At 44.2% G+C, this 26,418-nt stretch overlaps 2 protein-coding genes across 5 annotated transcripts in view; both read right to left on the bottom strand.

Annotated features, from left to right (window-relative positions):
- Kug (FAT atypical cadherin kugelei) overlaps positions 1–26,418 on the bottom strand; it is a 508,387-nt gene that overhangs the window by 318,728 nt on the left and 163,241 nt on the right. The window lies entirely within an intron of this gene.
- LOC143367015 (uncharacterized) lies at positions 2,507–6,005 on the bottom strand. Its single transcript, XM_076808604.1, has 3 exons — positions 5,282–6,005; positions 4,503–4,591; positions 2,507–3,444 (listed from the first exon to the last, which is right to left on the bottom strand). Exons 1-3 carry the CDS (start codon positions 5,649–5,651, stop codon positions 2,620–2,622), a joined length of 1,284 nt encoding a protein of 427 aa, XP_076664719.1. The 5' UTR covers positions 5,652–6,005; the 3' UTR covers positions 2,507–2,619.

Below are 26,418 nucleotides of genomic sequence, written 5' to 3' on the forward strand. Positions count from 1 at the left end.
TTTATTAATTTACTAAGTATTTATAGATTACCTAGGTAATACCGAATTTATTACTTTAGTTAATCGACTAAAGTTTGTTTATTATTAGATTATTAGATTATTAAGTAGTTTACTATTAATTTATTTTTAGTTCAATACTCTTATTATTAGAGTTACTATTAGTGTTGTTGTTAGTGGTAGAGTTACTGTTACAGTTATAGAGGTATTACCGGAAAATATCGAAACCTACCATGTCACCGAAAGAAATACCGAAAAAATACCAGTATTTATTTCGGTTTTCGGTAACATATCGGTTTCGGTGCGATATCGGTTTCAGCATATATGAGTACCGTCCGGTATATTAAGTCCCTGGGTGCAGATACGCTTGTAACACTCGCGCGGATGCCACTCACCGTTCGAGGGCCTACAATTTTCCCCGCCATTAGGTCAGCGGAGAAAAGAAATTACAAGAAGCGGGGCGCCGGATTGTTCTATCCAGGGTCGCGGCTGGCAGATGTCGGATCTGGATCTTCGGCAGCTGTTTCGCCAAATGGTAGCGTGCCCGGTGGTGAAGCATCAGCGGTCCGAGGGAAAACGTGGGCCAGCGCTAAGAGGTTCGACCATAAATTTGTAATCTTGATTCGGTCGGACCTTCTCGCTGTGCCGCGATCTCCGCTGGAAGCCGCAAACCTCGGGAGTCCGCGGCGCGTTTCCACGACTCCGAGGCGTGTATCGGCGAGTAGCCGTTCCCCTGAGGAATTTCGACCTGGCGATTTATGCCCGAGAAGACCGGGGCCTTTTGTGCCGTGCCGCTTCGGGCATTGCGCGCATAATTTCAATATCGTCTCGCGGTCAGCACGGCAAAAGCGCCGAGTCACGAGGAACGCGAGTCGAACCCGGACGATTTGCTTCTTTCTACCCTCCGGCAGGGTTTCGCGTCGATTTTTCATCCAGCTGGCTCGGCTTGAGTGACCCATCAGTTTCCTGACCTTTGCTCGCGCCCATTCGGTGTGCTCGGCGAATTCCAATTCACCTAACGAGTGAAACCGGCAGATTTCTCGCTGAATAATTAGTCAACTACCCCCTGGGAACAATTTTTCCTTCGCCGAGTTTTCTAAGTAGCATCGTCGACTTTTGTCGCTGCAATCTTATTTCAGGGAAGGACCTCGAAGACGCTAATTAAAGTGGAGGAGCGCGGACATAGTAAATTATGGACCCAGCTGTTCGCGAGCCACTCCGATTTAGAGGAGCCTCGAATGTACGTAATGCACGGGGGATGCGTCGAGCGAAGCACGCAAATAACTTCCGAAAGAAGTTGAACGAGCGTGCTGCACGATGAGCGGAGCAGGACTGGCGTGCTGGATCCCCCGTGCAAAAAGAAACTTGAAACGTAAAATTTCAGATTCCACGAAATCAGAATTCCTTGTTAGGGCGTGTACACGCGATGCCTGCAGGAAATGGGAATATTCTACGATCCGTCCATTACGCGAATCGGTGCATCGCTGCGAACCACCCTTTTGGCGGAGCAAGGAAATTACTTCCAGTACTTGCCACTGATTCTCCGCGAGCGACGTTTGTGTAACACTGCGCCAAGCGCAACGAGGACTGAGCGGGTTTGCCAGTCCTTTAGAAATCGATACACGCCCACTCTAGACTTGTCGAAAACCGGTGCGAATAATCACGTAAATCGCACGGTGCCGTTCGTTCATCGGGAACATTCTCCGTGAACACCGGAGCGGAGGACGAAATGCAAATGGAAGTTCATACGCGGCTTGAATTCGAATCGCATAAAGCCGCGTATTCACCTGCGCATTCGCCCCGAATGTGCATTCGGCGCGCACCGATTTTTTGCTCGTGCGGCGCGCGGTCGGTGCTCAGCGTGCATTCGGCGCGCGGTAGGTGCTCGGCGTGCATTCGGCGTGCATTCGGCGCGCATTCGGCGTGCATTCGGCGCGCGCCCGGCGCGCATTCGGCGTGCGTTCGGCGCGCGACCGGCGCGCGTCCCGCGCGCATTCGGCGCACGTTCGGCCCACGTTCGGGAATCGTGCAGTGTTCTTTCACAACAGTCTCTATAAGCATCGATCCGAAGAACGAGGAGAAAAGTCATGGACGAAAATATTGCAGTTGCTAGTGCTAGTTTCATTGTATTGTATACATTGCTAAAAAAAAAAAAGGATAAAAAGAAGAAACGTTGGTGGACGAAGAAACTTTATACCAGCAGATGCAACGAAAAATTTCTACGTGATTTAAATGCTGAAGTGGGAAGCAACCAATTTCGAAACTTTACGAGGATGTCATCGGAAGATTTTTTTATTATATTAAATTATATTCGAGATAAGATTGCAAGACAAGATACTGCCTACAGAAAAGCCATTACGCCGGAAGAAAGATTGGCCATTACATTAAGATTTCTTGCAACCGGAGATTCGTATAGTAGTATGCAATATCTATTTAGAATCTCAAAACAGGTTATTTCAAAAATCGTACCAGAGGTGTGTGAAGCAATAATTGAGAGTTTGATTCATTATGTGAAGGTAAGTCATTTATTTATCAATATACATATTAAAGTATTTATTTAAAAAAATATTATTTTGTACATATGCGAAAGAATATAATTAGGTATGTGTTTTAATATAAATTTTAATTATCGGTGTCAGAGAAGTGGGAGAAATATGAGTTTAGTGTACAATCAGAACTATTGGAAAATGGAGATGGATGTGATGATTCGGAAGGTGGAATAGACTGTGGATAGGTGTCGTAGGTGTTGGAATTGTCACTGATTGAATGTGATGAATTATGTGAATCGTGTCTATTAGAAACAGGAGTAAGTTCGGTGTAGATGGTAGTAGTAGGCGGTGTAGGTGGGGAAACAGGATTTGTAGACTGTGGAATGAATGTGGACGAAGAAGCAGGTGGAATGAATGTGGACGAAGAAGCAGGTGGAATGAATGTGGATGAAGAAGCTTGTGGATAGAATGTGGATGAAGAAGCTTGTGGAATGAATGTGGACGAAGAAGCAGGTGGAATGAATGTGGATGAAGAAGTTTGTGAATAGAATGTGGATGAAGAAGCTTGTGGAATGAATGTGGACGAAGGAGCATGTGAAGTATTATTGAGCTGTTGCGAAGGATTGGGTGAAGGCGGAATTAAGGAGGACATTTCTATTTCATAGAGTATATTGCTGATTTTATGTTGGGCTACCACTCGCTGCTGGTTGTTAAATTTTTGTAATTTGGCCGCAACATATCTCCCGAATGCTGGGCACTCGTCACTCTCCGAATTACGGGCATCAATGGCAGTTTTTAAATATTTAAAAGCTTCATCGATTCGGGGGTCTTCTTTCCGCTTGCACGACTTTTTCGGTGATTTAATTTGTTTTGCCCGTTGTGATGTTTCTTCGGGCGCGACGTCGTCCACAGGGTTAATAAGGATGTCAGCATCGACTGCTTCATCCACATCGGCAGTCTAAATACAATGAAACAAAAAAATTAAATTAATATTGAAATTTTCAGATGCCATCGACTGCAGAAGAATGGAAGAAAATATCAGATGAATTTGAGGAAATGTGGAATTTTCCGCATTGCGTTGGCGCTATTGACGGAAAACACGTACTAATACAAGCGCCAATAAAAAGTGGAAGTGACTTTTACAATTATAAGTCTCAATTTAGCATCGTATTATTAGCGTTAGTGGATGCTAACTACAATTTCTTATTCGTTGACGTGGGCTGCCAAGGCAGAATATCGGATGGAGGAGTATTTAAAAATTGTCATTTATACAAACAGATCGAGGAGCAAAAGCTCAATCTTCCAGCGTCATCTGCTATAGATGGACTAACTGCCGAGATGCCTTTCTTTTTTTTAGGAGATTCTGCATTTGCTTTAGGTCCTAATATGATGAAGCCATACCCTGGGATTAGTCCAAAAGGATCTATTAAACGGATATTCAATTATCGACTTAGCAGAGCCCGTAGAGTAGTCGAAAATGCCTTTGGGGTTCTATCGAGCGTATTTCGGGTATTGCGAAAACCGTTGCTGTTGCAACCCGAAAAGGCTCAAGTTGTTGTCATGGCTACGATTTGCCTTCATAACTTTCTACGAAACAGTAGAACTTCAAGGAATTATTACACTCCCTCAACTTGTTTTGATGTGGAAGAAAATGGAGAAATCCGGCCTGGAGACTGGAGACAAGAAAACGAACAAGTTTCCCTTTTGCCTTTCAGGTCGGTTGCACGTAGAAGTAAAGTAACCGCCGAGAAAATGCGCGACGATTTGGCAAAATATTTTTCTACGTCAGGAGCTGTTCATTGGCAAGATAAATATGCTTAATGTAATACAAAATGCAATGCTTAATGTGCCAACTTAATATGTAAGAAAGTAATAGCATGTTGCAATAAAAAATTTAACATCCTAATTTGAGTAATTCATTTTTAAGTAAAATTCTCTTCCAGTACATTCTTATGGGCACACTTCGATATTTGGTTGCATGTGATATATCAGAAAGTAATTAGAGAAACAACTTACGCTTATAGTGTTTCTGGGTTCCGTATTGTCGTCCAAAAACTGCATCGCCTTGAACGCGAACCATTTTGAATGGTAAATTTCGTCGCTTCCTGAAATAATATACATTGGAATAGTATCTTGTTCTTTTCTCTTTCGTGTAGGGGAAGAGTAGGGGAATTACGAACACTTAAGGGAAAAGTTAAATTGAAACAAAAGGCCTGACAGATGGAAAGTCTTTAATCTTTAACCTCTTTCACGGTTATCTCAATATCTTTCAACGAATATGTACGTATACTCTTCCTAACATAATTCCGGGATACTGGACACGTGAAAAACTTAGTAAATGTTAAGATAAAAGGATAAATGCCATCGTCTGTAATAGTCCCATATACGCTGTTCGTAATTACCCAAAATGAACAGAAGCTAAGAAGTTTCAAATAAAACAAATACGAGCACGTATATGTACAAAGTAATCCCTTGATTTTATTTAGAATTAAGTAACGGAACTACGAAAAAATTATGCTTTGTTGGGTAGTATAGGTTCAATGCACTATAGACTCAAAATACTCGAGCGTAAAATTGTAAGAAAAGCTACCAAAACATTTCACGACCATTATCTTTGCAGTTGCGCGCAGCCTTGCGTCGTAACACTTTCCGTAATACCAAACATAGCTAATTACATCACGTAACAATATCGCGAGAGGACAGGACAAGCGATTTCAGCGAATATCGCGGTGTTTAGGTTTATCCCGCGTTCGAAATTCCCCCACTCTCCCTTAGAAGTGTTTAATATTATTTACCTCGTCCAGTTGTGGTGCTCTTCTTAATTTTCCCCTTTTCCCGTCTGTACGAGCTTTTTAGGCTCTCCACTTTCCTCTTGCACTCTTCCGCCTCCGTTCCGATCTCCTGGGCAATTGTACACCACGCGTCGTCCTTTTTTATAGTATCGAAATAACGCGGGTGTCTGGGATTCCATAAGGATTCGTGTTTTTCGAATACCTCAAGGAGCTTGAGACAAATTTGTGGCGTCCACTCCATCATGGTGTCGTTCGGACCCGAATGCACGCTTTGGTGGACCGCCAGCAAGCGGATCGCGGCGCGAATGGCCCGGCGAACGCTCGGTTCGCATCGCCTCGATATCGGTCCATACATTGTATCCGCGCTCGTCATTTGCCGATCGGTTTGCCTCGAAACGACGAATGCGGATACAATGTATGGACCGATATCGAGGCGACTGCTGGTATATATTCGTTGTACCTGTTGGTATATATTTTCCTCGTCCACCAACGTTTCTTTTTATCCTTTTTTTTTAAGCAATGTATACAATACAATGAAACTAGCACTAGCTATTGGAATATTTTCATCCAAGATTTTTCTTCTCGTTCTTCGGATCGATACTTATGGGGACTATTGTGAATGAACACTACACGATCCCCGAATGCGCGCCGAATGCGCGCCGAATGCGCGTCGAACGCGCGCCGAACGCGCGCCGAATGCACGTTGACCACTGAACGCGCGCCGAACGCGCGCCGAATGCGCGTCGCACGCGCGCCGAATGCGCGCCGAATGCGCGTCGAACGCGCGCCGAACGCGCGCCGAATGCACGCTGAGCACCGACCGCGCGCCGCACGAGCAAAAAATCGGTGCGCGCCGAATGCACATTCGGGGCGAATGCGCAGGTGAATACGCGGCTTAACAAGTTGCAAAGCAAACCCGGCGCACCCGGCGAGAGGAACTGCCGCATCGGTACGGACGGCTGCAATATCGTTGCCGAAATTATTTCGCCGACCCCGCCGAGAGGAACATAAATGCCGGGGGCGAGCGTCGACGAAACAATAGCCTGTTTTTCTTGCCGGGGCCCTCGTAAAATCGAAAACGGCCGCGAGCGTTTTCGAAAGGTAAATGCATCGGGAAGTTCTGGCCCAAATCGATCGGCCAAATTACCGACTGCCCGCCACTAATGCAGTTTCGATCCGTTCGTCAGCCTCGAGTACGAGCTCGAGCAACTATCGGGCGATTTTCACACAGTATTTCAGCGTCGATTCTCTTCGCCCTACGCGAGCGTGTATTCAGAGACGGGCCATGGGAAGCTGCTAGAAAAGAAAGTGCTGGAAGTGGCTTCGAACTTGGACACAAGACTCTTAATAATTAATGCGTTGATAAATGTTTGTCGTTAAGATACGAGGCGATGATTGTAAATAGTGGCGAGCTCGACGCAGATTCGTGAATTGTACAGGGTGAGGCAGGGAATTATCCCTAACTTTGACAATGAATTTAACAAAAAAAAAAAAACTAAAAAGGGTAGAAGAAATTTATCTTTTGCTATCAGTACATTGACATTGAAAGTTCGTTTCATGAATTTGTCGACGTGCGTTACGAAAAGTAGCACGGTGGATTCAATTCCTGGGGGTGCGTATAAGATAGCTTTTTGTCCTCGAAATAATTATGTTTCGGTTTTTAATACGTAATTTGTACAATTTTTAAAGTAGTGTTTTAGAAATAACCTTGTCATAAGAATCAATTTTCAATACATAAAATAATTATCAATCCCATAATATCCTGCAATGATTTTCATTCCTATTTTACGTTGGACAATTTTGAGTCTATAAATGCAATTATTAATTGTCAATAGTTGCTAATCTTGTAATTATGTGCATTTTTTTTAAACGATCCAGTGTTTCTTGTCTATATAACATACGACATAACTGTGATAAACCTTTTTATTATTTTTTAAACAATTTTATTCAGCTTCTAGCCTCTGTTTGATTGTTTGTATTATGTATGTTTGTTTGTCGTCAGAAGCAATAACCCTTCTGCTATGCCCTGCTGCACTGTAGCAGGGGCATGCTCTAACAAAGAAAAAAGTGTATAAATGTAAATAATAAAAAAATCTTTATCGTTCGTAATTTTTGTAAGTGCTGTTTCTCGGATAATTTAGTTTCTCATATATTACAACGTAAAAGTGGCGAATTTTATATATTAAAAATAAGTTTTCAGGTTTTGACCACGAAAATTGATATATCTCTTCAATTGTCATGTCTATTAAATCTGTAAAATTCAAAAATTTCATTTCTGTAGTTTCGGACATAAAATCGCAAAATTTCACCCCTGTGCATTGTGTTGAACATGTTGTAATATGAAACGGTTTCGACCGTCAACGTCAAATAAATAAATAAATAAATAAATAAATAAATAAATAAAAAAATTTCGACTGAGGGTGGTGTTAATGAAAACTTCCCGAATTATGCGTCATTTGAGCAGATCCCCACCCTCTCAACACCTTCCGTCCCTTCTCACTGTCTCCTAGAAGTCAGGGATAATTCCCTGCCCCACCCTGTACCATCCACGCATTCATTTCGACACATACCTATTCTCTAAGTGTCGCGAAAAACCTATGCGGACAAGGCTACGCTTAAAACCGAGGGAAACTGAACCTAAACGTATCTGGATGGCTGGAGGCCACCCGCTAAATAAGTTTACGATACTGAAGGAGTAAAGCAGACGACGATAAAGCGGAGGAGTAAGCTGGTGTGTCGTGGAAGCAACCTGCCGCAGCTTTTTCCTGTACAGGCGCAGCCGGTCGAACTGAATAAAAACGCGGCGGCCGTCCTCTCTCTCTCTCCCCCTGTTTCTTTCTCACGTTCCCGCTGCGGGGGTTGCTTTCCGCCGAGGCCGACCGGCAAAACCGCGTTACAAATTATCTAGCCGCGTGTACGTACGCGTGCGAAAGGTCAAGCATGCGCCGCGACCGAATACTCCAGCTCCTTTTTGAACTGGCTGCGGCCGTGCACGGGGAAAGGAGAAAGCAGAGAAACGCGGCGCAATTACGAAGCGTATTGCTACGGGGACGGGATTCGCGTTTTATTTTCAGCCTTTTTCTCGCTTTTCCCCCTTTTTTTTTTTACTTATTCGTTTAACATTTTTCAGCAACCAGGACCATTATACCGTGTCGTTTTCAAACCTGTCGCGTATTTAACCCTTGCTCGACGGACCATGCCTCCGTTCGCGGCTGAATCGATTCTAACGCCCACTGAAATTTCACTTTAACCGGCTGAACCTTTGGCGACGAGATTTTGTTATATCGCGCCTGAAATGGGGGAATAAATACATACGCTTCGGGGGATCTATTATTATTATTAAGCGTGTTTCGACGATTCTCTGAATAGGTGCCGGCGATGCTTTTGTCGCTTGTATTTGCAGGTCCCAAAATTTCGAAGGCAACCTCAGTTCCTTCACAAAATGGAGTTCTAGTTAAATATTTATATATTTGAACTAATATAATGGGGGTTAAAATCAGGGGTAGCTGTTGGTAAACGATCGTTTGCAGAGGCGATCCATAAATCGCTTCGATAGAGGCTGGAATTACCAGGGCTTTGCCTGGACAGCGGGCGTTTCGTTATTAAATCGTACTTTTTAGTATATCACGCGGGTGAACGGAGTGGAGCGAGGGAAGCTTGGAAAAATATAATTTTCTGCTCGGCCGAGAGGTGAAAGCGCGCCACACGGGGAACATATTTTTATTCCCTCCCTACCCTCTCCGCCACCCTTGTGTCGCGCCGCCCCACGCCGTAATTGCCATCGGACGCAATGACGAGGTATCAACATTTTTTCCGTTTCAGCGACGTTTTAATTGAAACCCGTGACACCGGAAACGTTGGCTCGGCCCGAATACCGTTTCTGATAGAACTATTTCGTTTCGGTGAGGACCCTGTTAGCCGGAAACAGCGTTCGCTTATCGAGCAACGAGCATCGGATCAAAGGACCGCTCTCGGGGTGACTGTTTCAAGTAAGGGGACCACTTCTTCAACTCGTCGCAAGATAAGCCGAGCATCTGGTTGCCCGATGACGCAATTTCCTGCCCGCCCTTTAATTAGTCCCGTTCTTTCCCTTCGCCCATCGGGGAATCTCCACCGACTAATTATACCATCGAGGAGGAAAAGTGTATCGGCAGGGGGGCACGGCTTTCCCTTTTTCCAATTTCATCCAGCGATGGCCACGTTTAACCTAGTTCGTGGTATTTGCCGCGCAGAATTAACGCGACCGCAGAATTTCGTGCTATTAATTAACGAATTTTCCGCGCCAGTCGCGCGTCTTGTTCCACGGAAAAGCGAACATACTGCTGCGTTTGGAGCACTCAGTACGTTTCTATAATCGAATGCGGTGTACAATTTTGTCGATGCCCAGTGGCGTACTAGTGACTGTCGAGAGCCGTTCTTTGATAGTTATATTTAGCAGGGGCTGACTAATTAAACGATTTAATATAGTTCAGAGTACCTAATGTATGAGAACTAAGATATTATCTTTTGACCACGGACGACGGTAATTTCTGTTCATAAATGCAGTAGGGTGAAGGTAGCAGTTGTTGATTATGTATCGGTAGTTGACAACTTTTCAGAAAAACAACGTGAAAAATAAGGTTTTCAGAAGTGGCAAACTTGTTGAAAAGAGATAGTTGCACTTCTAAAAACCTTATTTTTCACGTTTCTCTGAAAAGTTGCTAACTACTGATACATGGTCAACTGCTGGTACCTTTACCCTATATCCATCTAGTTTTTTCCTAAAGTTCTCTTGGCCTTCGAATAAAGGGACCATTTCTTTAAAACTCGAACACTAAACCAGCAAGCTGCGATCCCGGTTCTCATAACGAACACGTCGAGCAACTCGAACATATCATATCGTTACAGCGCCTCATTAATTTGCCGCAGAGAAAGAACTCAGAGTAAGAACCATCATTCCTCATCGTTCAGAGCAGTTATCGTCTTCATACGTAACAAACTTCGACTTTCGACACAGTGAATCCGCCGTGGAAAATCGGTCACGCGAGAGTAGGAAAAAGCTTGGTCCCGTCGTCAATCGTTTGAAGGGCGTAACTCTTATGGTTCGCGGATCTCCGCCGTTTCTTTCGAGCCTGGTGAATCACGGTGTCGAGCGGAGGAGGATGAGCGACAGAAGCGAAAGGCGCGAGTCTCATCGCGACATTCCGAAACTCGGTCACTCGTTACGAGAAGAAGATTTCGCGGGACGGGAGTTAACAACGATTTATGGATATTATTCCGAAAGGGACCGGTGGCCGATCGAGTTGAGGCTTGAGGGGAGGGGGTGTGGACCCTGAAGCTAAAATTGTAGCTTCGGGTATTTATTAGTTCTCGAAATATAAATAAAAAATTATTGTGAATTTTTTACTTTTGAAATTTTGTAACCACAGTCTCATTTTTATTGAAGGCTTGTATGAACGAGTTGATGAAATATTTACTGTCTCTAATTTAAATTGTTAATTTGAATTCTAAGTAAATATGCGTAGATTTTTATATGGGACGAGAAGACCCTATAGAATTTTATAATTTATTTTTATTTAATGTTGTATATAAATATAAATTATTTTGTTGGGAGGATGTTTAAATTTATGAAACTTTAAAAATTTTAACCATTTAGTTTTGATTAAAAAGATAGTTTATTAAAAATTATTAGATTAAATTACCTTAGGGATAACAGCTTAATATATTTTATGGCCGATCGAGATGAGGCTTGAAGGGAGGAGGTGTGAACCCTGAAGCTAAAATTGTAGCTTCGTGTATTTATTAGTTTCCGAAATATAAATAAAAAATTATTGTTAATTTTTTATTTTGGAAATTTTGTAACCACAGTCTCAGTTTTAGCATCGCCAAGCACCGGGCACCGCCCCCCGCCCTAATCGAGCCCCAACCAATACCAATACCCGGGACAAGTTGGAAAGTGGAATGCGTTGTGTCGGTATGAATCAACAGAAATATTCTTAACAGCGAGGACCGTGGTAAAGTTATTAAAAATAATCGGTAAAGTATACCCTTCTATGCACAATAACTCCTGTATTTTTTGAACGCATTAATTTCCGAAGCTAAAATTTTATATTTGGGGTCTTTCCACACCCCTCGTATTACCCACCAAGTGTTCTCGATAAGCCACCGGTCCCTTTCGGAAGTACAGCCCGATTTATTGAATTTTACTCCACCGACCTTGCCCGCAATCTCGCATAAAAACCCATCGAACACTCCAGCTTTCCGTATCGCGAAGACACTGATTTCCACCGCGAGAACCACTTTACCTCGAACTTCCCTCGACCTTTGTCATTAAAACGGAAGCTCTGGTTCGCTTAACCAGCAGCCTCAGTCACCACTCGACAGAATCCAAAGGCGCTAAGCGATTTTTCCCTCTACCTTTTCCCACCAAGCCAGATCCTTCTTCACAGGTCCCTGATTTAGCAAGTGTCTCGTAAAAACGCTAGATTGTGTCACTCTGCGTTGTATTTACCCCGGGACGAGATACATCATCAATTTTCCATCCACGGCGATGGGACACCGTTGACGGGCAACTCTGCTCGAATGTCGTCGATCGTTTGTATACGAACAGCGCATCGAGCATGGCGCAGTACGTGAAAAGGAAGCGGAGAAAATTCGAAAATCGTCGTGGAGCGATTCAATATGTGCTGGCGGTGTCGACGCGCGATCCTACGTGTGGCGGATCCGCGTTCAGGAATCGGTAAGGAGACACGTATACCTCGTCGCTCACTTCCACGTGAACCTTATTATTCCGCGGGTGTCGGCCGCGGATACCTTAAATCTGGCATGTCAAACACGCGGTTACCCCCGACGAAAGCCGCCCCCGAGGGGGACGTCGTCTTTTATTCCCCGCTCGGGGCGACGCCATTTCACGCGACCAGATCGCCACTTGTCGCCTTTCAGGAAATGCTTATTGCCGAACGTTTCCCTCTATCAACCGCATCGATACTTTTACTTGTCGCTTCACACCGAGCAACTTCTCGTAAACATTAGATTTCTTGATGGGAAGTTATGACGATTAATTGTTCAGTCGGGAAAGTACCTATTTTCTAATTTCGCTTTATAGTGGTATTCTGTTTGGAGGTACCTACTTTGAATTTATGGTCTCGGTGTTTGATGGATTACTCCTCGCGTGCGGTAATGTTTGTTCTGTTATTTTTTTTTCACTTTGTAAATAATAGGGTCTTCCCGTAAAAGGTAATAGATAAATGAATATTCTAGTTTTGTCAGCGAGATAGTAATCGATCAGCAATTACTATCAGAGGAGAGGGGCAAGGGGCGCTGCCACCCCCCAAAGAAGGAGCTTTGCAAGAAAGATAAGAAACCTGGATTTAATTCTTTACTTAAATTTTTATAATAACCTAATGAATTTTATTGAATTTGCATTAAGAATATTTATACCCGTTCAACTGGGCTCCCCCTAAGATTAAATTCTGAGTGCGCCACTGATCAGCGGAAGGAGAACAGAATACAAGAAGCCCCTTACTAATTCTGTGCTCGACTATGATTGGAGGAATGGCTGGGATGTTTCCGGGAACGAAATCGCCGAGGGCCGTCGCGGGATTCCCGAGCCTCTTGCCTGCGATTTATTAAATCGATCGGGTGCCACGAGGTCAAGCTCGCTAAAAAATGGCCGTTTGTTTACGGGTACGCCCGTCGATAATGGCACTCGATACGGTGCTGTCCGCTGCGAAATGGCACCAGGCTTGTTTGGTGTACAAACACCGTCGCGAAACGAACGCGATCCAGGCTACGGGATCGCTTTGTTCTCCAATTTATAGATCACGTACGAACGGGACAGTCGAGTGCGTCTATGGTTATTGGCAGCCACTGACGCTTCGCCGTTTAGTGCCGTTTTCAATGAGCGCTGTAGATCATTTCACGGTACACAGTGTTTTCTAAATTTACCATCGGGTTTCCAATTCATCTCGATATAATCGTCTAATTAGACGAACGATTTCACTCCGATGACACAGTAATTCGCTCCTAGTGTCTTCGAAATAGCGCGCAGTTTAAATATACACGTTCGATCTCCACATGACACAGGGAATTCGATAAGAAACAAATTCCAAATCCCTCGCGAGGGATTCAATCTCCTTCCGAGCGGTGGAATAGTTTCGGGGAACCCGATCGTGAGAGGTCCGGGTCGGAGGTCCCTGACAAAGAGAATATTTCCCCCAGGATACTGTACCGTAAACTGGGGGAGCATTGGCATATTTTTCGAACATTTTGCTATGTAATATAAAAATTAACATTTTTTCATTTGCTTTAACCCTTGGTATCATGATTCTTTTTTTATTTTACCCAGAAAAAATCGTATCTGTCCACACTTCATCGCACAAATGAGCAAAAAATTCCTAATGTAACAATTTTTTTGTATAAACGAAAAAATGTGGATATAGCAGCAGTGTTAAATCGTGCATAAAGATACCTATGTATTATAATGTTAAGCCAATACTAGGTTTTGCAGAATATTAGACTAGTTTTACATACATTATTATGTGAGACATGAAATTTATTCGCAAAGGAAATCCGAAAAATAATTAAGAGGAAAATTAGCATTTACGTGGTATTTTCAGTAGGCCTGGCGAAATTAAGAGTTCTACGGGTGTATTTCTGCCCTAAGGACACTTGTTACATATGGGACATTCCACGCGAAATCCTTTTTGGAGTAACATTTCGGATGTGGCTGAAATTTGAATATGTTCTAGTCTTTAGGGATATATAAACATATCTCGAAGGATTTTTGACAATTTTTAAAAATGTCGATTTTACAGCTGTTTGAAGATAAGTGCTAACTTTTTTTCAATAAATTATAACTATGGAAGCAGTAAACGGATGGAGATGAGGTTTACGGCGATTTGTAGAAAAGACATTGAAGTTTTAAGAAAAAATTATTTCAGATTTAGAAACAAAATTTTTCAACCATTTTTGTGCAATTATTTTAACCAAATGCAGTTTTTAACAACAGGTGCGATTTTAAAAATCTGAGAAAACAGAATATAGTTCTATCCGTCCCCTTCATGGTCTAATTGTAAAAAATATGGGCATTTTAAAATTGGCCTTGTAAAAATTGTCGAAAGTTGGCCAAGCGACTATACCTGATATTCTTATACAGGATTCTCGAAATTGGTAAGTATTTGAAAAAAGCTGAAGGAGGGAAACTTTTACTGTTTTTCATATCCAATATAATACGGTATCTGAATTGTTGGTGTTCGCAATATTTTCCTTGAAACGAGGGTGACTTTTAGTTTTTTAAATGGAATGCTATATATTTGATTGCCCGATATAAAAGCGACTGTCAAGACAAATTCAACCATATGGTATACTATGACTTTGAAATCCACACAAGATTAGGAATGAAGTAAATATATTGAACTATCTATCTAGTAGATAGGGTTTCCTTCAATTTTTGAGAAATGTGTTATAGCTTTTGAGTAAAAAAATTTCCAAAGACCACCCTTTTTCCGGGCTCCTGACTGAGCATGACCCCTTAAGTAGATGCCAACGTTACCCCGTACTGCCAATGTTCCCCGAGTTTACGGTGCGCGGCCGTGTGTGTACATACACTCGTTTATCTGTCGGTATGAATAGCAATGTTGATTCATAAATATTAGATGTTTATATTTGCACAAAACAGGTCTAGCTATATTTGTAGAAAGTCGTTCGGCGAACGCACTGTTGAATTCTCATTTGTCCCGCGCACACCTCCCCCGATCTACCCATTGCCAGCGGTCCGAACAAGTGCCATTTACTTACCGAGCGTATCATCGCGCAATAATAACGCGCGCACAGGCTTATCTCGTGGCGCCGACCGAAAACGGTCGACAGTTTGCTGTACAGCGTGAACAGAGCTATTGTACGAAAAGTATCAAAGCGCGATAAAAAAAAAAAAAACTAGAGAGAGAGGGGTACCGGTCGTTTCTGTTTGATGGCTCTAAATGGCCGTTTCGAGCGCTCGAAACAACGAGCCGCTAGAGCCTCTTATACCATCGAATGGAGTCAATCGGCGCGGCCAGCGGCGCGAAATTGCATTCGAATTCACGAGCATATCGCAAAGTGGCTGAACGGAAGAGCACCGTCATCCGGTTCGCCGTGACATTTAACTATTCTATTATTCCAGAGGCGTCATTCACCGCGGCCCCGCGAGCCCGTGTAAATCGCTCGCGATCGCTGAATCGAGATCAAGGCCGACTAATCACGGGACAAACGTCTCGTTAGAATAGCGCGGCTCGAAAATGGACGGTTTGCGCGGGCGGGTTAGGGGATTCTTTAACGCCCTCGATAAACCGGAGAGGCTCGGTTATCATCGGCGGCAATGAGGTAATCAACGCGTCCAATATGTGAGCCACCACTCGAAAATAACGAACGCAGCCGGTGCAAGGGGACAGAAATCTGACTGTGCGTTCGACGAATGTCAAATTAACGAGCCGATTCAGGCGTTAACCGCTTAATCAGACGCGCATTTATGCCGTGACTCTGTTTAATTACTATCGCGGGGAGGGGGGCGACAGGACAGCTATTACATCCGCCCCGACAGGCATAAGCGCGGTGTGATTTCCACGGGAACCCTCCGCGAAATTCCTCCATTCATTTGGCGAGTTGGAATACTGTCTGGTTACTCTCGGTATCAATCCAACACGATTGTTAATGTAGTTTTCGTTCGCAAGCAATTCTGCCGGCATACGCGCTCTTTGGGGCTCCATAACCGTAATCAGGGAGCATCGAAGCAAATACTTCTCATCTAATTCTGTTCAGCCTTTCGAAACGTTTCGAAATTTCCAATCACAACTGCGCACTGCTACGATTCTCCCTCTGTACGCTTTATGCTGTTAGACCCGGCGTTCCTCTGTTCCGATCGATACCGAATAAGGCAGGTCGGCGTACGAACGAGACTCCCGGAGTTCCCGAATCCCCGCTCGCCGGAACGGGCTGATGATCCGTGACCAATGACCCGCGAACGTTCACGGGGCTGAGAGACGAAAGAGCTGGGCCGCGACCCGCTCCCGGTAACGAGCGATATCGCGCGCGCCGCGCCGCGGATCAGACGGGCCAGCGGACCGCCGAGGATAGTAATCAGGGCAAGACGATAAATCACTAGCCGCTGATTACATATTTCAAAACGCGATCGTAAGCCGGCTGAACTACGGCACCATAACTCCGCGGCCTCGCTCCCATCGGCGGAATTTCGTTCGAACCGCGGCGACATTTTCGCGGCTAAGCTTCGAATTCCGTGCTGCCCGGGTCTGATTGGAACGTTAGAAACGGGAAGCCTCTGGCATCGATCCTATCGCCGATCCGCGGGACCTTTGTATTCAAATTACCAGCCGAGTCGGCTCGCCATCGATCCACGTAAGCGGATCTCGCTACGAAATTATGTTCGCCTGGGATCGTTGCGCCTTGGATCGAAGCAGGAAGTTCAGCGGTCTTCGGACAACTTCTATCTCCTTTGGCTAGATCTAGGATCTAGAGACGCGGCAGCGTCTCGACGCCAAGTACACGAAAGACACCCTGTATACGTCGACTGTCGCTACCGCTATCATTTACTCGTCGCACGGGTATTCTAACCTAACCTGAAAGTTATTTCGTTAATATCTCATCACGCCTGCAATATTTTCTAAATTTAAAGGCATTTTTCTTGTGTAAACCGCATATAAGCTTTCGTGTAAGAAAAAATTTAATAAAATCGGTCTAACAGAGATATCGTAATATCGTCTCATGAATCAGTCGTAAACGGTAGGATTTTTCTTCTGATTCTTCTTCTTATTATTCTTCAATCAAATTTTTGTCGACGTAATACGTGTACGCGTTACACGCACACCTTCAGCCTAAAGGAAACTAACACATGTTTCGTTCTACTCAAAATTTTGACAGCTTACCGTCAAGTTATAACCAAGTTATAAACGTGTTTTTACAAATATGTATCGTTGTAAATATGTATTGAATTGCAACCAAAATGCAGTCTCAGACACAAGGTAAGTTGCCGAAATTTGAATTGCGACATATTTGAATATCATCAGACTGTTTTTTATTTGTAACTAAACTGAGGATTTTATGTTTATATAGATAATCGATGCGTAAAATGATGCTGTGACTGGATTCTTATGTGATTTATTTGATTTCATGTCCTTGGCGTAATGTTTTTACTTTTTTTAAGTTCTTTTATGGGAATAGTCCTATAAGCCGAGGAGTATTTCAACCCCCATTGATTGGAAAAGTAGGGGAGACCGGGTATGGTTGTCACACGGTTAGGTTGTCACAACAGTTATATCAAAGAAACTATAAACAATACGAATGTATTAACAATCCATGGCGATAAGTAAACATATCGCCGCCTCCTCCCCCATCATACAAGCCGTTGTGGATTCGCACGGAGACACAATGTGTCATTGTTTTCGTGCGCTTGAACCAAATTTCGCCTTATTTTCTATCAAGTAAGTACAGGTTGTTTCTTATCATTAACTATAGCATTGCTGAATTATTCTCGTAGTTTAGAGTTTTTTCTAACTTACTGTAATGATTTTTTAAACTTTTTAATACACGAATAGAGAGGTGAAATTGTTTAACGGTTTGGGGCAAGTTGTCACAAAACATTTGGGATTAGGTATTTGCCGCATGTGACAACTAATCCCGGTGTAACTTGCTGTATCTATCATGTGATATTATTTTCTTGTTTGTTTGGCAACAGTTCTGAATAATAACGCCGCAAACTTATAAGAAGAAGACATCTGTTCGCGCGTAACTTCGGAGAGACTCGACCTCTGATTGTCGAGTCAACGGAGGTCGTAAATCTCCGTTACGATTCTTATCGACCCCGGAATTACGTGGATACCCTACACGATTTATAGCGATAGGGCTGATTAAATTGAAAAAGATGACGATAGGAAAACAATAATGACACTATATTTATACAACAAATAAACGGAATAGAAGTGAACACTGAAGAATAATTTTCGGAAGACTCGTTGATCAGAATTATGGTTTCAACTATTTTGCGCTGACCGTTCTGCGTTAACGTCAGCTGCTTCTCTGACTTCTTCGGATTCCTCCGAAGTATTCAGAAGAGTCCAGTGGTGGTTGTCTTTGCCCGATTGGTTGACGAAGTTGGTGTCAACCAATCGGATAATTTCCCTGGAACAAATCACGCCACCTATTCCCTGCGCCCTTGGCGCATCTTTTCCGGGAAGGGGCGATTTGGCGAGAATTTTGGCGATAAGGTCTTCTACCTGCTTGGGTATGGTCGCCACGAAACTGCAAAAACACCCACATCTGCGTTGCACGTGCGGGCGCGTTAACCAACGACCCTTCTAAAGGTGACCATGAGGCTGCCAGACGCGCTGGCTTACCTCGAAGTTTATGATGGCATTGACTTTAATTGCCGGCTGACAAATTGGCCCGTACAATGGTTAAACCGTCTAATAAAGTGTGCAACGCAGATGCGAGGATCTTAGAGCTACCTGACAGTGAATCTGGATTTCTATTTTCGTTTTAACAATACCGGAATTAATGATACTCTTCCGAACAGCATCCAGAGGTGAGGTGTCCCCGGAATTAACGTTACGTGCGGCAAGAGAGGTTATAAAGGGCAATTACACAATAAGAGGGATTTGCAAAGGATAATAATATACATTACCGCACTCTAGCAAATACTGTGAAGGAATACGATTATAAAAAATATATTACTTTCTTAATTGAATCGACTTTTAATTTATAAACTTAGCTATCCAGATCCTGTGACAACCAACCCGATCTCGGGGTACGTTGCCAGAAAATAGTTGCAGCAAATAATGTGAATTAGCTCCTAATCTGTTTGACGAAATCAACAGGACCAATTTTTTTTATAAAATCGGACGTACTTAGTTTATATTAATCTAAGTTTGAATGAACTTCCCTGCAGCCACAACCCACCGAAAAATCAAAATAAGAAAATCAGACGACCATACCCGGTCTCCCCTATAATGGGTTTCTTAGAGTTATACAGTTCCGACACGAACTTTCACCAGCATCGTTTCGTCACTGGCATAACGAAATAAGAGGGACATGTGTTTACACCACATACGTCATCATCCTCGATCTAGCGACAATAGAATTCCAAAGAGCCAGCAGGAAACGGTTGCCAAGCGAGCGAACAATGGATGCCGAAATCCTTCTAGAAGCACAAAAGAGTGGAGCGTCTGGATACCACGTAAATGATACGTTTCCACCAGCAACCAGCCAGGGTATCAATCTTCGACTCTGCCAAGATCGAATGATCCCCCAGTCTGCGCAGCAATCCGGCCGTCGCGACTCGCGGCGGCCCGTCCCTGCTGGAGACGCTCGCGCGGAGGGCAGAAGCCGAGATGATAGAGGTGAGAGCAGCGACCGCGATGGCCGTGCGGCCGAAATTGTTTTTGCGCGCTTTTTGCGCGTGCACCAATACGCTTTGCGGTTAAGTGTCGACGGGACAAGAAACGGAAGTGCTATTGGTCCGGTGCCCCTTGGGGAACGATTCGTTTCCCGTTTCTATCGCTGGTCCCGTGATAAATCGCGCCGGTGGCCAATAGCGTCGTAGCTCGTTCTTACGTTCCCCTCGCCAGGATCGTTCTTCTCCCGCGCCATGGGAGAGCCGAGGATTTCGAGTCGAACGGAGCGCGACGCGGCGAACAGCGCAGGTAGCAAACAACGCGCCGTGGCCAATATTTCTATTCCGAGGGAAGCAGAGGGAGTGAGTAATAGTCACGGTGAATCTGAGTGTATTTGCGTCACGGAGACTCTATGGAGATAAAGCTGTGGGGAGTAGCGAGTCTGCGAGGACGCGACACGAGGGATGCCTGGAAAACCACGGAAATCGAAGGTAGCGCGAGGTCTGGAAGGGATCTGCGTAGGACAAGCGGAGGGGTAACCGCTGGTAATTCGATGGAAACGGCTATTAGTCAATCAAAGCGTGGCACGACACGTAGAGCGGTAACGCGCCGGTCGAGGGGGCGATGGAGGAGGAGGTGAGAGGGAGCAAAGGAGAGGAGCCAGGAAGCGCGTTAATGGTTCTCGTTCTCTTGCGAAATGCAACGAGCATTCAGCTGCCTCGACGGCCGCCCGTCGATGGCGCCTCACCTGCATATCAATGCACCTTCCCTGCTCCCTCTCTCATTTGCATACTCGACCTCTCGGTCGGGCCAAGGCGCAGCCCGACACCTTTCGCGCCGATAGCCGTCGTACCTCTCGCTGGATACATCCGAGAGGGATACTCTCGAGAGGATTTCCCAGACGACGACGGCGTAACTGATCTCCGCCGTCCCCCGGCTCGATAGCCGACGCGCGAACGGAGGGAAAGAGGCTCGCCCCGGCTAAGATTGAATTTAAATGCCCGTTGAAAGAGAGGTAGCGAGGAAGGAGAAAGGTCGTATGTACACAGGTTAGCCCGGAATACACAAATACCGAACCGCTCACCGGGATCTCCCCTTTTACACTTACGATCTTCCTACCTCTCGTTCTGCTGGCCCTGTCCCTCCTGGCTCAACCGGCGACGACGGAAATCCGGGAAACAGTCGCTACGGAACGGCCACGCCCATTCGTCGTCGCCTCGAATTGGCCACGATGACTGGGGAAAATTAATTAGATGGAATTTCAGCGGGGAATGGATGTTTCCTCTCGCCTGGCCCTCCGATAGGGACGAGCGCGGAGGACGCCTCGAAGCATCGGGAGAATTGAAAACCGTGAGCATGATTGTTCGTCGACAAATCGAGGTTGTCGCTGTTAGCGCGACGGAGCTGGCGCTCGCAGCTGTAAACCGTAGCTGTGGTTGGTGCGACTTCTTGTAAGGGAAGGTGGGGCAAGACGGGGTAGTTAAGGTTTCATGACGAATGAAACACAGATTTTCATAACTTTTAAGATTCGCTGCTTGAGTGCTCGGTAATCCCTTTTCATCGAGAGATCACGACTACCCAGGTGCCCGCCTCCTATTGCTTTGGTTTTTGGATATGTTTTAGAGGACCGAAAAATAAGAAACAAGTGTCCTTTTATTTTGACCTGGTTTCATATTTAGGGGGTGATACCACCCATAACTTTGAGGGGTGGTTTCACCCCCTAAATATGAAACCAGTTCAAAATAAAAGGACACTTGTTTCTTATTTTTCGGTCCCCTAAAACATATCCAAAAACCAAAGCAATCGGAGGCGGGCACCTGGGTAGTCACCCATATAACTTTGAGGAGTGGTTTCACCCCCTAAATATGCAAATAGGCCGCTATAAAAAACACGTATATCTTATGTTTCTGTCCTCTGAAACATATCCGAAAACTAAAGCAATCGGAAATGAACACCTGAAAATCTTATAACTTTGGGGGTTGGTTGGTTTCACCCCCTAAATATGAAAACGGGCCGCTATAAAAAAAACACGTGTATCTTATTTTTCGGTCCTCTAAAACATATCCAAAATTCAAAGCAATCGGAGGCGGACACCTGGGAACCTCTCCTCGTTAGTAGACTAAATTTAATGTCCTTGGAAAACAGAAGGTTTGTGGCAAATTTATTATTTCTGCACAAGGTAATGAGCAGCCAAATTGACTGCTCGGATCTGGTAGCGGAGATTAAGTTTAAGGGATTACCTAGTCAGGCGGCCGAAAAGAGGCGAATATTTGTGAATTCTTTTTGAAGAAGCGGAAGCATATATTCTTACAGAACATTTTGCACTTAAAAGAGCAACATTTAAAGAACATTTGCTAATTTTTTCGTAGAAAAATATTTACGTTTATAATAAAATAACAACCGGACATCTAAGAAGCATTTTTAAAAATTTGGTTTTGCGGTGAGCATTGCCATTCGGAACCAGATTATCCAAAATCAAAAAACAAAAAAGATTTCGTTAGTATATTAATGTATCCTCAGGTTGACGGAGAGAATTTTCCGAAATATTAAGTTAAAACAAAATGGCGGCTATTTAAAGTTGAAATCCTGATTTTTTCGTACAAAAATCACGCGAAAAAAATCAGAATTTCAACTTTAAATAGCCGCCATTTTGTTTTAAATTAATATTTCGGAAAATTCTCTTCGTCAACCTGAGGATAAAATAACACACGTACCTTATAGCCAGCTAAATTCTGTCTCTGAAACACATACATGTACCGGAGATCTTCTATATTATCACGTCACTGTCACGGGTGCTAAAAATAAGGAAAAAGTAAGGAAGTCCCAATAAATTATAAATTCCGATCTAACCTCGTCACGCGTCCACATGTTTCATTGATTCGCTGCTCACTAACGGCGCCGATAGCGACGCATCTAACCCGTATGGTCAATTTTAATTAGCGCGTTTGTATCGCGAGATACGGGGGGTGGGCACCCCGTCATGCCCCACCTTCCCCTACACAGATTCTACTGTGAAATCAACAATTGTCTCGACGAGTCTACGAGGCTATAGTTAAAAAGCTCACCGAAGCATCGCGGGCGTCGCGGTGCCGTCTCACTGATTCCTCTGACAAGAGGCTCGAAACTCCGTCCTTGGCTGTCGGGACCCTCAGCGGTCGAAATGTGGCTTTAATTCTGACGGATCTTTTAACGGGAAAAGGGGTCGGAAGAGGCTTTCTCCAGGTACGCTTCGGTTACCATCTCGGCGACTTTCGTTCAAGCTTCGCCAACCCCCCACCCCCTTCTCCTTTCTTTCCCGGCTCCTTGTCGGCTTGATTTCCGCGCGGAAAAATGTCGAGGATAATGCAGAACAACATCGCCTGACCGAGTATGATTCAATCTTCCTGGCTACTCGTTTTCAACCTGGATGCCTTAAATTTTACCTGGCAAGGTGCACCGCCCGTTGCTCGCAGCGAAAATATTCGCAACTGCGCCGCGCGCCAAGACTTTGCTACTCCGCCGAGCGGAATGAGCGAGATCAGTTATTATCCTTTTACGCGATGTCTAGATCCGACTGCTTTTTCACCGAGAGCCAGCGCCCCTCGGCGTACTTCGCAGGTATTTCTCACGGAGATTACATTGTGCTTAGGGTCTTATGATACGGAGGAAGCAGCTAAGTTGGCGTCGGCGTGGGCGGTGAGACGCGGCAAGAGTCCCTGGTTGCTGCAGGTACGTATATATATACACGCGCTTTTCGAAAACACTGTGTCCCGTTAAGAAGTTCGCGAGCCGGCACACGCTCCTACGAAAAGTCGATCTCGAAAGTTGGCGCGTACATAACGCCCATAAATCCGAATAAGAATTATTTATGGAACTCGGTGGCTCCGTTACCGAGTTGCTCTCGGGACTGAACTTCCCTCGACAATCTGACAAACTTGATGCCCACGGTGCATATCCTCTCCCGGCCTCGTCCGGGATATTATTTCCGAATTGCATAGAGGTCGGGGCTGTTCCGTATTCGAAGTTAAAATCGAGTTCGAAAGTGAGTAAACGTCAAGTGTACGAGGCCGGGAAGTATCCAGAAGAATAGGAAGGGGAACTGTAGGGGACCAAAGACATCGCATCGACGAATCCTTAATTCGCTTCTTGCTCCTAAGAGAATTAACCTGATAGAAAGTGGAGCTGTAAAAACGTAAGCGCCGCCTGTTATCCCGACGCTTAGGGGGATTCACGGCTGCAGCCACGGGTGCAAATTGTCTTGTTTGATGTACAAAGAGACTCTGAATGCTGTTGACTAGCGACGCTCAAGGATTCGTAATGGTAGAAGAGAACGCAGGCTAGAGGTACACCTACAGTTCCCCCCCGCTTGAGATTTCGTCATTATACGCTCTACGATAGCAAAGCATTGTTTGTCACTGCTGATTGTCCGCCATTGTGTCACTCTTCCCGTCGAAATTGCTACCCCAGTTCTTCCAGGCTTCAACGAGCGAACTTCCCCCGCAGATTTTCCGAAACTATCCCCAACCGAGGATATCAGGAACCGCCTCTAGCCTCCGACGAACTGAAACTCGAACGTATTTGCCCGGATTTGCCCTGTTAAGCACCAAATAAAGCTTCTCCCCTGCCGCTAATCCGAAAACTTGGAAGCTCTGGCTGCGGCGGACAACTTGTGGCCAGGAAAAAAGCCACCGCACCTTCGATACTTTGTAAAGTGACCGCCCAGGACATTGTTTACCGTCGACGCTTTGATCCTATCTCGATCTATTAGCGGGGCCAACGAAGAGCGAGCCTCCTCTTCCCCGGGTGGGTGTATTGACTAAATTAATACAAGTCTCGGGACTCCCTGGGCAGGAAGCAGCGACGGGTGGAGGAGAAGAGTGGAAGTTGCCGGAAGGGAATTAATAAATGACGTCGGAAGAGGGAGGAGCGGCTGGCCGGGCGTTTCTTTTCACGGGGGCGAGGGGAGGCATGATTTCTGGAGGGAGTTCGAGATGGCTCTGAGAGGATCAAAGTTGGTTGGGATCCAATTCACGGTCCAAAAGCCTTCTCCCTCCCGGGAGACGACTTTTCAATCCGGGAAAAATAGCAAAAACAAATTTATTTTCATGAAAATGTTTCCCGACATCCGTTTCTCTCCGCGCGTCTCGAGACAGCCGCCTTGAGAGAGCAGGCACAGATCGAAGCAGAAGGAGGAGTAAAGAAGACGCGACAGATCTGAGCATTCTTCTATTACTTCTGCTTTGCACGCCGATGTCGCCAAGGTTATCGCAATCAGAGTCTAATTACGTCAAAATGAACGTTAACACCGTATCTAATGTGTTCGATTCCTTCGACTGCTCATTTCATACGTTTAGAACTAGAGTTACTAATCATATATGTAACTAGCTGTTATTTTGTTTTACATTGGCTTTTATGTGCTTATCTCTATGTGACTTATTCTGCCACCATGTTGCGTATTATGTATGTAATTTTCTAATCTGTGCTTCATTTCTCAGTGTATACAACGCTGTGTATTGATTTTCAAAGGGCTTCCGTTTAAATAAATAAAATAAATAAATAAAATGGTCATCTTGGACAACGGGATTTCAAAGATTGATGGTGACGCTACTGTCTAAAAAGATGCACTTGAATATCTCTGTTACTTTCAGAGTAGGGATTGTAAAATTACCGACTTTTTCAATTACCGGTAATTCGGTAAAATTTTTAATCAAAACCGGTTTACCGGTATTTTTTAAGGTATTGAAAATATAAGAGTAAACATTACAAAAAAAAAACTTTTTTTTAACTCTAATCGAGCATTATAAAAAATATATGGAAATAAAACTATTCTGAACATAAAATATAAAATAATATAACAATACTTATTAATATGGATCGTCACCACGAAAACAATGAAAAGAATCTTAACTTACATACATAATTAAATATTTTTTATTTAACAATTCTTTTTATCAAATAGCACGCAAAAACATACCTAATTCGTCTAAACTTTGGTCTCCTGATCGCTACCTAATTTTTGTACAAAATAATCCAGCCACGGATAAAGAGCTCTCAGATTCTACACTTGTTGGCCGGGTAGGCATTAAGAAATCATATGCCATTCATAGTATATATTTTCTCCTTACTTTTTCTACTTGAAAATACGTCCATTTTATCATGACTGATTCAGATTCTTAGTTTTCTTTTGGATCAGAGTGGGATCTTCATGAGATATTTCGGTTTTCGTCTTTATTAGTAATTGAAGTGTTTTTTTTTTACTGATAACGTAGTAGATGTCGATGGAATTAATGAACGCATATATGCGTTATATTGCTATATGTAATTTATCGAATTACCGGTAAAAATTTGGCAAATTACCGGTAAAAATTTTAGGGTATTTCTCACTTGGTATTACCGGGAAACCGGTAAAACAGTTTACCGATATTGCAACCCCTATTTCAGAGACGCGGGGACATGGATAATGAAGAAGGGCTGTGCGAAGTGACGAGATTTTTTAATTACGGTAAATTCACACCTGGAGCTATGTTCTTTAAGGAACTGCAGGCACACGAAACGGAGGAAAGTTTTAACGAAGATATTACCAACGACGTTGGTCTGCGATTCGAAAAATGCAGTTATTGCCTGGATTTCTCTTTGATCGCGAGGATTCGACCTCCCACAAATATTTTAAACCTCCAATAAAGGCGCTTCTCGCGAGATCCGTCGGATCTTATCCGCTAGACCAAATGAGGTCGGTCCACTCTGTCGAAGAATGCGCGGGCCGAATAGCCAAGATAACTTTCGATCCTGGCGAGCGCCGGT

The sequence above is a fragment of the Andrena cerasifolii genome, chromosome 3 (genome assembly GCF_050908995.1).
Source record: "Andrena cerasifolii isolate SP2316 chromosome 3, iyAndCera1_principal, whole genome shotgun sequence".
NCBI lineage: Eukaryota > Metazoa > Arthropoda > Insecta > Hymenoptera > Andrenidae > Andrena > Andrena cerasifolii.

Coding starts and splice junctions, on each gene's coding strand:
- LOC143367015 (XM_076808604.1), bottom strand. CDS start 5,651: ATGACGAGCGCGGATACAATGTATGGACCGATATCGAGGCGATGCGAA. Junction 4,592..5,281: donor GAGCACCACAACTGGACGAG/GTAAATAATATT, acceptor ATATTATTTCAG/GAAGCGACGAAATTTACCAT. Junction 3,445..4,502: donor AACCCAGAAACACTATAAGC/GTAAGTTGTTTC, acceptor CATTGTATTTAG/ACTGCCGATGTGGATGAAGC.